General features: G+C 38.6%; 1 protein-coding gene and 1 non-coding gene across 2 annotated transcripts in view; both read left to right on the top strand.

The window, feature by feature from the left end:
• kpnb1 (karyopherin (importin) beta 1) overlaps nt 1-6,909 on the top strand; it is a 29,745-nt gene extending 22,836 nt beyond the window's left edge. Inside the window, exons 17-22 of the mRNA XM_041817532.1 lie at nt 683-790; nt 1,058-1,201; nt 1,395-1,500; nt 2,589-2,703; nt 3,794-3,955; nt 5,919-6,909. Of these exons, the coding sequence (XP_041673466.1) occupies nt 683-790; nt 1,058-1,201; nt 1,395-1,500; nt 2,589-2,703; nt 3,794-3,955; nt 5,919 (636 nt within the window). The 3' untranslated portion in view covers nt 5,920-6,909. The remainder of the gene's footprint in view (nt 1-682; nt 791-1,057; nt 1,202-1,394; nt 1,501-2,588; nt 2,704-3,793; nt 3,956-5,918) is intronic.
• Nucleotides 1,544-1,686, top strand: LOC121504029. Its single transcript, XR_005991413.1, has one exon. It is a non-coding gene; the product is annotated as a small nucleolar RNA SNORA79 (small nucleolar RNA).
• Nucleotides 6,910-12,211: the final 5,302 nt, after the last annotated feature.

Here is a 12,211-nt window from a genome sequence, read left to right as displayed (position 1 = left end):
AAGTTCTTCAGAGCATTAATCCCAAAATCCCTAACCTGAGATGGGCCAGTCCATCTTGTAAAGCTTCTATCTGAAACCAATATGTCATTTGAGCTGAACGAGGCAGTGATACAGGCATGGTTTAGCTGTACTGCAAGCTGGTAATAGCTGCCAGTAAGATGATTAGCTCAGATGTAGCTATAGCGGCAGTATTATTAAAACTGGGAAATGAGTCTTTGTTAAAAGAAGAGAACAGAATCCTAATTAATGACATGAGTTTGATTCACCAACTGGCTCCACTGATGGTGAACAACAGTAACTGCTATCTGTCTAGCTAATGTCTTGTAGTTTACTTCCCTGAGCTGCATGCCCACTATGTCATATGTCTTGTTGCCCTAATTGGCCGGTGATGAATCAAATAATGAATGCATGTCCTTTCCAAAGGTCATGCCCTTCCCAAACTCGGACTGAGAGTTGCCCAGATAGATGGGAAATTTATCTTATTTGTTAGATCTGGCAGTTAAGGTCGAACTGCTGCGACTCTGTAAGAAAATACATTTTTTAATTTCCACTGCCTTGTTTGGTAAAGTTTCCGATTCTTGAAGATTTGAGAGATTTGTATTCACCTAACCGTGTTACATTAAATCAATCAGGGTTATAAGGATGTCTTTAATATGAGCTTCACTTGTCGATGTTTTCTCAGGTGTGTCTTGCAGCTGTCGGTCTGGTGTGTGACCTGTGCAGAGCTCTGATGTCAAACATCCTGCCTTACTGTGACGAGATCATGCAGCTGCTGCTAGAGAACCTTGGGGTGAGTTAGACAATGGACCGTCCCGTCTCACCCTCCTTCATCCAGCCTCTCTCTCTCCCCCCTCTCTGGTCTGTCCGGTCAATGATGATAAACATGCACCACGCTGACAGTGATGTAAAACAAACCACATCAATCTGAGACCTGATATGTTGGATTTCATCTCTACCTGCATGATTCTGCTCTTATTCTGTCTGGACAGCAATGACAAGCTGTACTAAATCATCTGACTTTGCTAATGGAGCTCTGCTAATGTGACTCTGTTTTCAGAATGAGAATGTCCATCGGTCAGTGAAGCCTCAGATCCTCTCTGCATTTGGGGACATCGCTCTGGCCATCGGAGGAGAGTTTAAGAAATACCTAGACATTGTTTTGGACACCCTGCAGCAGGCGTCACAGGCACAGGTCGACAAGGTAAGGTCTCTTCTTCCCCTCTGATTTTGGTAATAGTAATCTATTGGCAGATATAGTGTGTTTGTTTTTATTCCCATACAGATGCTCTACTGCTGTATGCACAAGTCCTACTTTATCAATTTAGTTTCATTTTTAATCTGCTTTATATCAAGAATTTTTGTCATTTTTCAAACCCTTATGTGTGTTTTCGCAGACGGACTATGACATGGTGGACTACCTGAACGAGTTGAGGGAAGGCTGTCTGGAGGCGTATACTGGGATCATCCAGGGCCTGAAGGGGGACCAGGAGAACGTGCACCGTGAGTACTCTGGACACCCTAGAAATGTCTATGCAGTGTGAGGCGACGTCGGTTCCTCCTCCTGTAACAAGTCCTTCAGGAGGATTTTACGACATCGCAGAGAAATGAGGGTCTTTTTCACCCAGAAAGCTGCAGCTGCAGCCCTGCGACTCACAAAGCTTCCTGGTTTTGCGAGACCCAACAAATGAACCCAGATACTTGAATAAATGAACTAAATGCACAAAATGAAATGCATCAATAATCATTGTAATACTAAAGAAAGTACTTCTTCTTGAATGTTTAGTTTTTTTCTTTTTTTAATATCCCTCTCTTTCTCACCTAACTCTCTTTTTTGCTCTTCACCATCTATTACTTCTCTGTCCTTATTTTGCCCCTTATTCTGTTGTGCTTGGCTTGCTTCATCTTTTCTCGCTTTCTTTCTGACCTTTATCCCCTCACTTGTCTCTAATTTACTTTGTTGGGTACCCTTCTTTCCTCATTTCCATTCTCTTCTTTCTGTCTTCTTTTGTTCTTCTTTTTCTGACCTCCTTTTTTTTATTGTTTGCCCCATCCACCCTTCCTTTTTCACACCCTTCATCTCTTTTCCTACGCTTCTTTATCTTTTCTTAATAGTCTCTTTACCTCCTTTCTTCCTGCCTTTTCCTAACTCTGTCTTGCGACATTGGTCCTCCCTTTCCCCCAACTTTGTTCAGTCTTCCCTTTTTGCTCCCCTTCTCTCTTTTCTTTTCTTTTCTTTTCCTTTCCTTTCCTTCTCTCTTGTCTTAATTCCCTCTTCCTTCCTTCTTCCTGTCACTCCTCATTCCTTCATCTTCCATCTACAGTTCTATCCCCTTTTTCTTCCCTCCTTCTGCTTGCCATCTTCGTCTTTTCCCCCTTACTCCTTTTACTCCATCATCTCTTGCTTCTTTTCTCCCTCATTTTGTTCTTGCTTATCTCTCTCACTCTCTCCTCTCCTTTTTTTCTCAACTGTTTCTTTCCAGCTAAATTACCTTTTCCTTCTCCTTCCCCTCCCTTCCTACCTCTTTGCTCATCTCTCTTACCCGGTTATCTTCTTGTTGTAACTCCTCTCCTTCCTCTCCCCTCTGCAGCTGATGTGATGTTGGTTCAGCCTCGGGTGGAGTTCATCCTCTCCTTCATCCACCACATAGCCGAGGATGAGGATCACTCTGACGGAGTCGTAGCAAATGCTGCAGGACTCATCGGGTAAGGGTGAATCGGAGGTACATTAGCAGGTTTGGTTTGTTTGGTCTATGAGGAGAAATCATGCACCACTCTGATGGTGTGATGCAAAACCAACCACAAGATCTGAGACCAACATCAGAACTGAAACTGGAACTATCAGATAATCTTCTGAGAATCAAACGTTAAGAACATTAATAAACGAGGGCCACCATTTCCATCTCCAACTTTATCAAATATTTACCTGCATTTTTTTTTTCCGATAGGTGGACAAAATAAGTCTTAAAATTCTTGTCCAGCTACTATAAACATTACATTGTTAGTAAGCCTTGTTTTCTTGATAACTAACTAACTTAAACTGAAACAAAGTGGAATTAATCCTCCAAACTCGAAAGTTTACGTAGTGCATCAGAAAAATTTAAAGCCTGAAGTAAACCTATCTCAATTATTGTAAATTTTCCTTATCAGAATTAAATTTAAGTTCTTGTGTTTCTGCAAGAGAATGAACACCAACAAATTTGATCATCAATGATTTACCTATTCATTGGTTTTGCTACTGTGCATGTTTTTCAGGCTGTGCACAGACGCAGCATTCTTTCCCAGAGCAGGGCTGGCTGAGGAGTTAACCATCTCACATCCTTATCATCTTCACTGAGAGCTGTGTTTGCAAATCAGCAACTGTGAAGCAACAGGAAAACGAAACTTAACATCAGAGGCAGCTGATATGACAGTCATGTCTTCACCCTTCTGACCTCTTGGAGTGTTTTAGCCTCAATACTGCAAAAAATTTGTTAAAATTTCAGCTTCAGAGTTGTGATCATGAGTCGGAAAGCAGGAGAGATTTATTGGTCTGGTGCAGGGCTGGTGTCACCGCCTTTGGTCAAGACAGACCCCCATTCTCAAACACTTCTGTCACAGACTGCACTCCACTAAGATTAGTTCTTTAATAAAACTGAAGAGCATAAATCCCTCCATGTGATAGGTAGAGGTGATTTTCACTGTACTAACGAGGACTTTCAGGTGAAAATATTCAGCAGTCTGTTATTTTAAATCTGTGCTTCTGTCTGATATTTGTGACCTCTTGTGTTGAAGTGTTTTCTGCATCTGCTTTCAGCGACTTGTGCACAGCGTTCGGTAAAGATGTCATTAAACTGGTGGAGGTTCGTCCGCTCATCAACGACCTGCTGACGGAGGGTCGACGCTCCAAAACCACCAAGACCAAGACACTGGCTACATGGGCCACCAAGGAGCTCCGCAAGCTCAAGAGCCAGGCCTGGTATGATAAGACACACTGATCACACACTGATCACACACTGACGAACATCACTGATCATATTTATCCATAATAATCTATTGAAATTTTGATTCAGTCATTATATTGCCTACTGAAATGCTCTAATGGCAGTGGGTGCAATTTTTTATTTATTTATTTATTTTTTTCCCTCAAATGTGTTTCAAAATACCTAATGTTTTATAATAGTTTGCAGAAATCCTACTTCCTTATTTTTCTATATTTCATTATTTAAAATGTGAATTACTTTAAGAAGGATCATTCCCTTCTATACAACAGTTCATATCAAATACGCTGTATCAGAGGTGTCAAACTCAAGGCCCAGGGGCCAAATCCGGCCCGTGGTACAGTTGTATCCGACCCGCAAGATCATACGATCTTTCTGTTATAACTGGCCCACCAGTATAAGGTCTGCAAATTTCTTCCAAGTATAAACATGAAAACTTAACCTTGATGATTTAAAATATCCTTGTGAAATTATAAAAATCTGAAAAAGTAAAGAGTGAAAGTAATTAGTTAAAAAGTTGTTGTAATGTTGTCACTTCATATTTTCAATTTAGCATCTCACAATTCTGACTTAAACTTATGATTGACTATTTTCATGTTTTGACCTTCAAGATTCCCAATTTAAAATTCTTAGTCATATTTTTACCTTTTAAACTTGTGATTTTGACTTTCTCTCTCATGAATTTGCCTTTATAAAAACATTATTGTGCCTTTAAATTTCGTGTTTTGACCTTTTGAACTAATAAGTTTGACTTAATCTCAGAGTTTGAGCTTTTAAACTTATCGTTTTGACTTTTTTTAATCTCAGAATGATTTAATATCAGTGTTATTTATATTTTTTTTCATATTTTACTAATGGTGAAAATGAGGTTGACTGTTTGTTTAAATTTTGACCTTGTTAGGCTCTTAGGTTAGGCCTAAATTCAGAATCCACAATTTACTTTCACACCCCTGGCCTAAATAGTCTGGCCCTCAGGACGTCTCATTGGAGCAAATCTGGCCCTGGACTTGATATGAGTTTGACACATCTGCGCTTTATGAATCAAAACAAATGCAAATGCATATTATAAAATTTAACATGCAAATCAATGCTGTCAGTGTTTCTTTGATAGTAATAAAGCCAAAATTCTGATTGTGACTAAAATTCAATTAATTTTGCAGCACTTTTCTCTGTTACAATACTTAAAACCCAGCTTGTGTTTGGTCTGTGAGGAGAAATCATGCACCACTCTGAGAGTGTGATGTCAAATCAACCACAGTATCTGAGACCCACACAGGAAGTTAACTGGAACCAACAGGAAATCAATCAACTTTGATTTCGTTGTCTTTTTTTGTGTCTTTTCTTCATCTTCTATGCATCATTTAGCTGTGAGAAAGCACTTCTTAGTATTTTAACACGTTAAAAATGTTCTAGGCTCTAATTGAAAAGCTTTCAAATTGCTCAAGTAGCTCACCTCAGCCTACATTTATGAATCAGGATGTAATGGCTGCAACATTGTACTTGACATACTAAAATGAGCTTGATACACACTCATTCTACAAGACTGTGAGTGAAGCTGTATTGTTTTGACTCTACAGTGAGGTAAAATGAGTTTTTATCAATGGTGTCTGGTGGCTTTGAAGAGAGAGGATCCTTTCTGTAATTTAGTTAGACGCTTTAAACACCACTGAAACTGACAAAAATGAGTTTATAGTAGATGTAATCTGACTATGAAGAAAAGTCTGATGCTACAGTCTAGAAATGTCATTTTCTGTTCTCACTAATCCACACTCAGTACCCAATCATGACAAAGTGAAAACAGAATTTTAGACGTTCTTAATTTTAAGAGCAGTAGAATTGCCCTTTATTTTTGTGTGGCTTGGACTAAACTCCAAGCATGTTTGAGTGATACCAGTCTTTTCAATGAGCTGTTGTGACTCACTCTTCTTCTTCTCTGATCAGATTGTCGCCGGTCGGGGAAAGAGAGAGAAATTTTTGAGAGATCGACATCAGTGAAAAATGAGGACAAACTGCCCCACTGGAATAAACTCTTCTGTCTTTGTGTCGAACGTCCGGTCGAAGCAGAAGTGAGACGAAGTGTGAGCTGAGTGAATGTCTGTGTGTGAGAGAGAGAGAGAGAGAGAGAGACGTGTGAGCGAGCGAGAGACGATGACATCACACCACCTTCAGTTCCAGCAGGCGACCCCCACCCCCACCCCCACCCCCACCCTCCTCCTCCTCCTGGACGGCCTGTGGACTGGACTCTGACTCCCCCCTCCTCCTGCTCCCTAGAATCAAAACAAACAAAAACTCACCTTCCAGCCCTCCCCCCTCCTCCTCCTCCTCCCACAATCCACCTCTCTCGCTGTAGCTGGGCTCTCCTACGACATCACAATGACGTCACCGACCCGCCGCCACCCCCCGAGCCCCGAGCCGGGGAGGAGGAGGGGAAATAGATTAAAAACACGACAAGAAAATAAAAGACTTTTGTGGAATCAAAGCTACAAAGCGAGCGGACTCTGTGGACTTCTGTGGAAACTTTACATTTTGGTTGCTCTTATTTTTTTTTTTTTCTTCTTTTTCTTCTTGCGAGCACTCAAACGGCGATGGAGATCTGACGGACACCTCCACCTGCTCAGTCTCCTGTGCTTGATGCTCTTATCCAAACAACAACAGCACTAAATTCCTTCAAAAGAAAAGTCAAATGCCGACGAGGAATCCTCCGAGGAGCGAGTGCCAAATGGAATAGTTTAGCGGAAATAAACGGCGTGGTGTGAGCTGCTGGTGAAACGTTTCAGTTTTTATTTCCCCGCTGCACTTGGTTTGGGAACGGGTCACTCACCATTTTTGCTTGTTTAAAAAAATCAGAGAATTGAAGACGTTTGTATAAGGTTATATTTTTCCATTGCTATGATGAAAATAAGTAAAAAACAATAAAATGATATGAAACATTCCCCAAGCAGTTCTGGTGATTTGGCTCTTCTTGTCGTCTGTCGGACTTGTGGACTGAAACCTTTTGGACTCTGCTGATTGGAAGCTGAACTTTGGCCGCCGCCCACTGACGGTTTGTTTACGCCACAAAGAACCTGATTTTTGTTCTTGTTTCTTTTTTTTTTAAACTCACTTCCTGGCTTGTTTGGTCGCAGCAGCTCAGCTCCTCGCTGAAGAGGAGTTCTGTCAGGACGTCGAGTTTATAGTTTGGGTGAAAATCAAGAGAAAGCTGCGAGCACGCTCAGTACCGTCTGTCGCCTTCACTCCGGGGCCGGATCACTTCACCTTCACCTGTTAATGACAAAAAGTCTCTCTCATCAGGAAAATAAAGCTCAAATATGATTTTTTTTTTTTTTCTCTGAATGTGAAGCGTTTCCAGCCTCGGAGGTCTTCTTTTTTTTATGTAGAGGTGCGGCAGCCGTAGGGAGGACGTACTTCCTTTGTTGACATGAATGAACCTGGCAACTCGATTACTGAATTGTGAATCATTTAAAGCCAATCTGCTTTTTATTTCATATTCAACTTTAGTGAACTAATAAAGTCTATATTGTACTGAACCATCTGCTGCTGCTGCTTCTTCTGACCACTAGGACATGCACAAACAAACAGATAGGAGTGTTGGCGTAACTTCACATAGAAGCCCATCCTAGTTATAGATCCAGTTCCTTTTACTAACCTGTGGCTGCATGTTTTGACAAAGGCAGGTCTAAATTAGTATAACTCTGTTTGGTAATGAGAAAATGCAATAATCCTAAACAATTTTGAAATGCAGTTCACAAATAAGATCATGAGTCTACATGCTCGGTTATCAAGGAAATTTTTTTTTTCGTTTTGATTTGTTTTCTTACTCAAAACTGAAATATTAAGTAGCAGAAAAAATACCCAATCTGAAGTTTTCTCTCACAATGTTTTCACAAAGAATAAAGTTTTTCCATTTAAAGTTATTCATTTTTTTTTAATACAGGCATTTATACAAAGTGGAATAGTTGCACTGTTAACTTAAAGGCCTCTCTGCAGGCCTTTTTAAAAAGACTTTAAATATTAACTGAAAAATAATTGCAGCCTATATGCAGCTATGCAAGTCAATTGGATTAATTGTCCAGCACTAATTAAATACCTAGTCAAATACCTTGAAAGTTGCATGAAAGCCCATCCCAATTATAGGTTAAGTCACACTTGCCTTTACGTTTTGATGATAAAGGTTGGCGTGCTTATGGCCATACCACCCTTTGCTTTTGACTGTTTAACCCTTAACTTTACAACCCCTGCATCCAGCCAAACAACCCTTTTTTTCCAGACATACCACGTTTTGCCTCCAGCCATTCCACTCTTGCTTACAGCCATATCACCCTTTGCTTCTGGCCACAACACCCTCGCTTCCAGTCACACCACTCTTACTCATGTCCATACCACCCTTGCTTCCAGTCATTCCACTTTTCGCTTATGACCATTCCAATCTTGCTTTCAGCCATACCACCCTTTGCCTACGGACATACCGACCTCACTTCCAGTCATACCACTCTTCTGTCCAGCCATATCACCCTTTGCTTACAGCCATACCACCTAGAACAGTGGTTCTCAACTGGTGGGTTGGGACCCAAAAGTGGGTCGCAGCTGTATGCCTGGGAAAAAAAATTGCGCCAAATTGTCTTTTTAAAAAAAACATGAATTTTTGTCTTGTTTCATTGTTTTGTTGCATCTTTTGTACTGTCTTAGGCCCAAGCTATACATCTGATTGACTGACCCCAAATAAAATATGACCTTACTTAAAAAAAAATCTCCAAAATTTGGTTACAATTTTCCTTGAGGAGCTGATGGTGGGTCCCGTGGCTCAACCAGTTTAGAACCAGTGACCTAGAACACACCAGATCTTTTCTGATCACAAAAACTAAAAAGGGTTGGGCCTGGTTAATACTTGGATGGGAGAGTTAAAGTAGCTGGGTCTATTTTTTTAATTGACAAATAATACCATTAAAAAAGTAAAAAAAAAAAAACTTTAAAAAATAGTAATAATGACTTTTGAAAGTCTAATAAAAATTCTAGTTAATTAAGCTTTTATCCTTCAGGTTGATAATCAAGTAATGACTTATGGAGAAAGTGGGTGGAAGTAGTTTGCTCTAATTACCTAGTAATTTTATAGCAATAAATAGTAACTGTCTAGGTTTTTTTAAAATAAGGTGTAAATTATCTGCCAATTATTTTGAATATTCAAGTAATAACTTGTGAATATTGTAATATTATGGAAGTATTTACTTAGTAATAATGTATTAATTTTCAAGTAATTCCTAACAAATGTATGGCAGTTCTTCGAGTTGGTATTTTACTCTGACCCCCTAACACAAATAATATCATGGCCCTAACCCTTACTCTAGTAATAGTGTGGCAGTTCACTGGTAATTTAGTGGGTTTTTTTTGTTATTTTAGGAATAAGATCAGTTTGTAAGTTGCTTGATAATGCCCTGGCAATTTCTCGATTTGGCCCATTAAATCAGCGATTCTCAACTGGTCTAACATGAAGACACACTAATACCCCCTTCCTGAGTCATTTTCAAGAAATGTTTTGGGTTAGGGTTAGAGGGTCAGGGTAAAATACCAGCTAATTACCAGAGAAATATCACTGTTACTAGTGTTAGGGTTAAATGGTCGAGGTAAAAGCACTCTGATAAGAGCGCTGTGAAGGGCATGGGCTCTTTGGGAATAAGAGTATTGAAAAACAATAAAATTTCTCCTTACTAAATCAGTTGGTTTTCGTAAAAGCCCCATTCACATTTGGTTTAAAATGGGTGATAAATTTAAGAAAAGATAAGACCATTGTTAAGTTGAATAAGTGGTCTAGGGCAGGGGTTCTCAATGTTGGGGTCAGGACCCCATTGGGGGTGGCGAGACACTGAGAGGGGGTCTCCAGATGCCTTAAAAAACTGAAAACATTTTTAAATTACACTGTTGCCACTTACACCAATTTGTCAAATTTTAACCCATCTTCATCACTTTTTCCCACCAATTTTATCAATTTTAACACATTTTTGCAACTTAAAACCCTTTTTTTTAGTCAATTTTAAACCCTTTCCACCACTTTTTCCCCCCTATTTCTGCCACTTATAAACCGAATCTTGCAAATCTCTGCCTATTGTTGGCCCTGTTGACGCATTTTTGCTACTGTTAAACCCTTCAACCACTTTTAAAGTCACATTTCACAATTTGATATGCCCATTTTTTTGCCACATTCTGACTTTTTCTGGCTCAGCTAACCCTTTTTTGCCAGTTTATATCAATTTCCATCCCATTTCACCGAAGTTCCATCGATTTTTGCCACTTTAACGCCATTTCAGCCACTCTTGAATTCCCTCTTACCACTAAATATGCCCATTTTTGCCACTTTAACTCATTTTTGCCTTTTTTTTTTTTTTTTGCTGTATTGTCACTTTTGTCTTATTTTTGGCATATCTAACTCATTTCTGCTACTTTAAAAATCCAATTTCACCACCTTTCCCACTTTTTTTTTTTTGGCCATTGTAAAGGACTTACATTTTTCTTACATTTAAGAGTGGTTATTATTCAGGTAAATATAAAATACCACAACTAAACCTTACAATGGACCATGGACCATGATTTTTTTCCCCTAAGAGGTGACCTTGTCTGCACATGACTGTTCTTGAATGTGCATGGCTCTGATCAACCATCTTCGGGGGGGGCTGGTCTCTGGCCTCTGGCCTCTGGTCTCTGGTCTCTGGCACCTTTATTTTGGGGGTCACAGACTGAAACGGTTGAGAACTACTGGTCTAGAGAAGCTCCCAGGTCCCTAGATAAAACTTTAGAAAATTTGTAATACTAAAATCAATTTAAAACGATGTGATTGGTAGGGTAAGGGGGTCTGCAGGGGTGTAGCTAGGGATTTAGGGCCCCTAGAAAGAATATTACACAGGGCTCCCCTTAGGCCGGCTAGCGAAGCAACAAATGTTGCATCATTTTGACAAATATATATGCATTTTGATTTATTTTTCACCATAATTTCCAGTTTATGAGCACTTTTTTACTTTGTAGTGCTGGACCACACTATTTGGACTTTTTAAGAGAGGGCCCCCCAGAATTGTATTTTACTCTATTTGATACAAATTTCAGTCTGTTGACTGATTCATTTAGTCACTTTTGATACAATAATGACACTAATTATTAAGAAAAATTGAATAAAAACACTTTTCATGGTAGGCATACGGAAGTCCATTTCCACCACTTAAAACAGAAAAATGTGAAGGTAAGGAAATTAAAAAACAGAAATCCAGAGTCATAATTATAAGATTGAAGAGATAAAAAAAATCATAATTATAAGATACAAAATCAAAATTATGAGATAAAAGTAATTAAGTCATTTATAACTTTTTATGTATTTAGAATTTTTAATTCATAATCTTGACTTTGTGTCTCATTATTATTACTTTATTCCTCTAATTCTCTTTATATCATAATGACTTTTTAACTCATAATTCTGACTTTTTATCTCATTATTTGACGTTTTAACTTATAACTGACTTTTTATCTTATTATCATGACTTTTATCTCATAACTCTTACTTTTTATCTCATTATGACTTTTTATCTTAAAAACTCTGACTTTTTATCTCATTATGACTGTTTATCTTATTATCATGACTTTATCTCATAACTGGCTTTTTTTTCTTATAATCATGACTTTAATCTCATAACTCTGACTTTTTTTCATAATTATGACTTTTTATCTCATAGCTCTGACTTTTTATCTCAAAATCATGACTTTCTATCGCATAACTTTGACATTTTATCTTATTATTATGACTTTTTATGTCATAACTCTGACTTTTTATCTCAAAATCATGACTTTTTATCTCATAACTCTGACTTTTTATCTCATAATCATGACTTTCTATCGCATAACTTTGACATTTTATCTTATTATTATGACTTTTTATGTCATAACTCTGACTTTTTATCTCCTAATCATGACTTTTTATCTCATAACTCTAACTTTTTATCTCCTTATCATGACTTTTTATCTCATAACTTTGACTTTTTATCTCATATTTATGACTTTTTAATCTTACAATTATGACCCTTTATTTCATAGTTATGACTTAGAAGTTTCTTTCAAGAATTTATGTACTTTCCTCCTTTTTTTTTCTTTTACTTGACCCAAATGGGCTTCCATACAGGCATCTCAAGGGCCCCTCCCTACTGTGGGCCCGGGGAATCAGTACCCTTTTCCCCCCTGTGCTACGCCCCTGGGGTTATGGG

Source organism: Cheilinus undulatus, linkage group 21 (genome assembly GCF_018320785.1).
Source record: "Cheilinus undulatus linkage group 21, ASM1832078v1, whole genome shotgun sequence".
Lineage (NCBI taxonomy): Eukaryota > Metazoa > Chordata > Actinopteri > Labriformes > Labridae > Cheilinus > Cheilinus undulatus.
The sequence above is the reverse complement of the archived record's forward strand: the minus strand, read 5'-3'. Positions and strand labels throughout refer to the sequence as shown.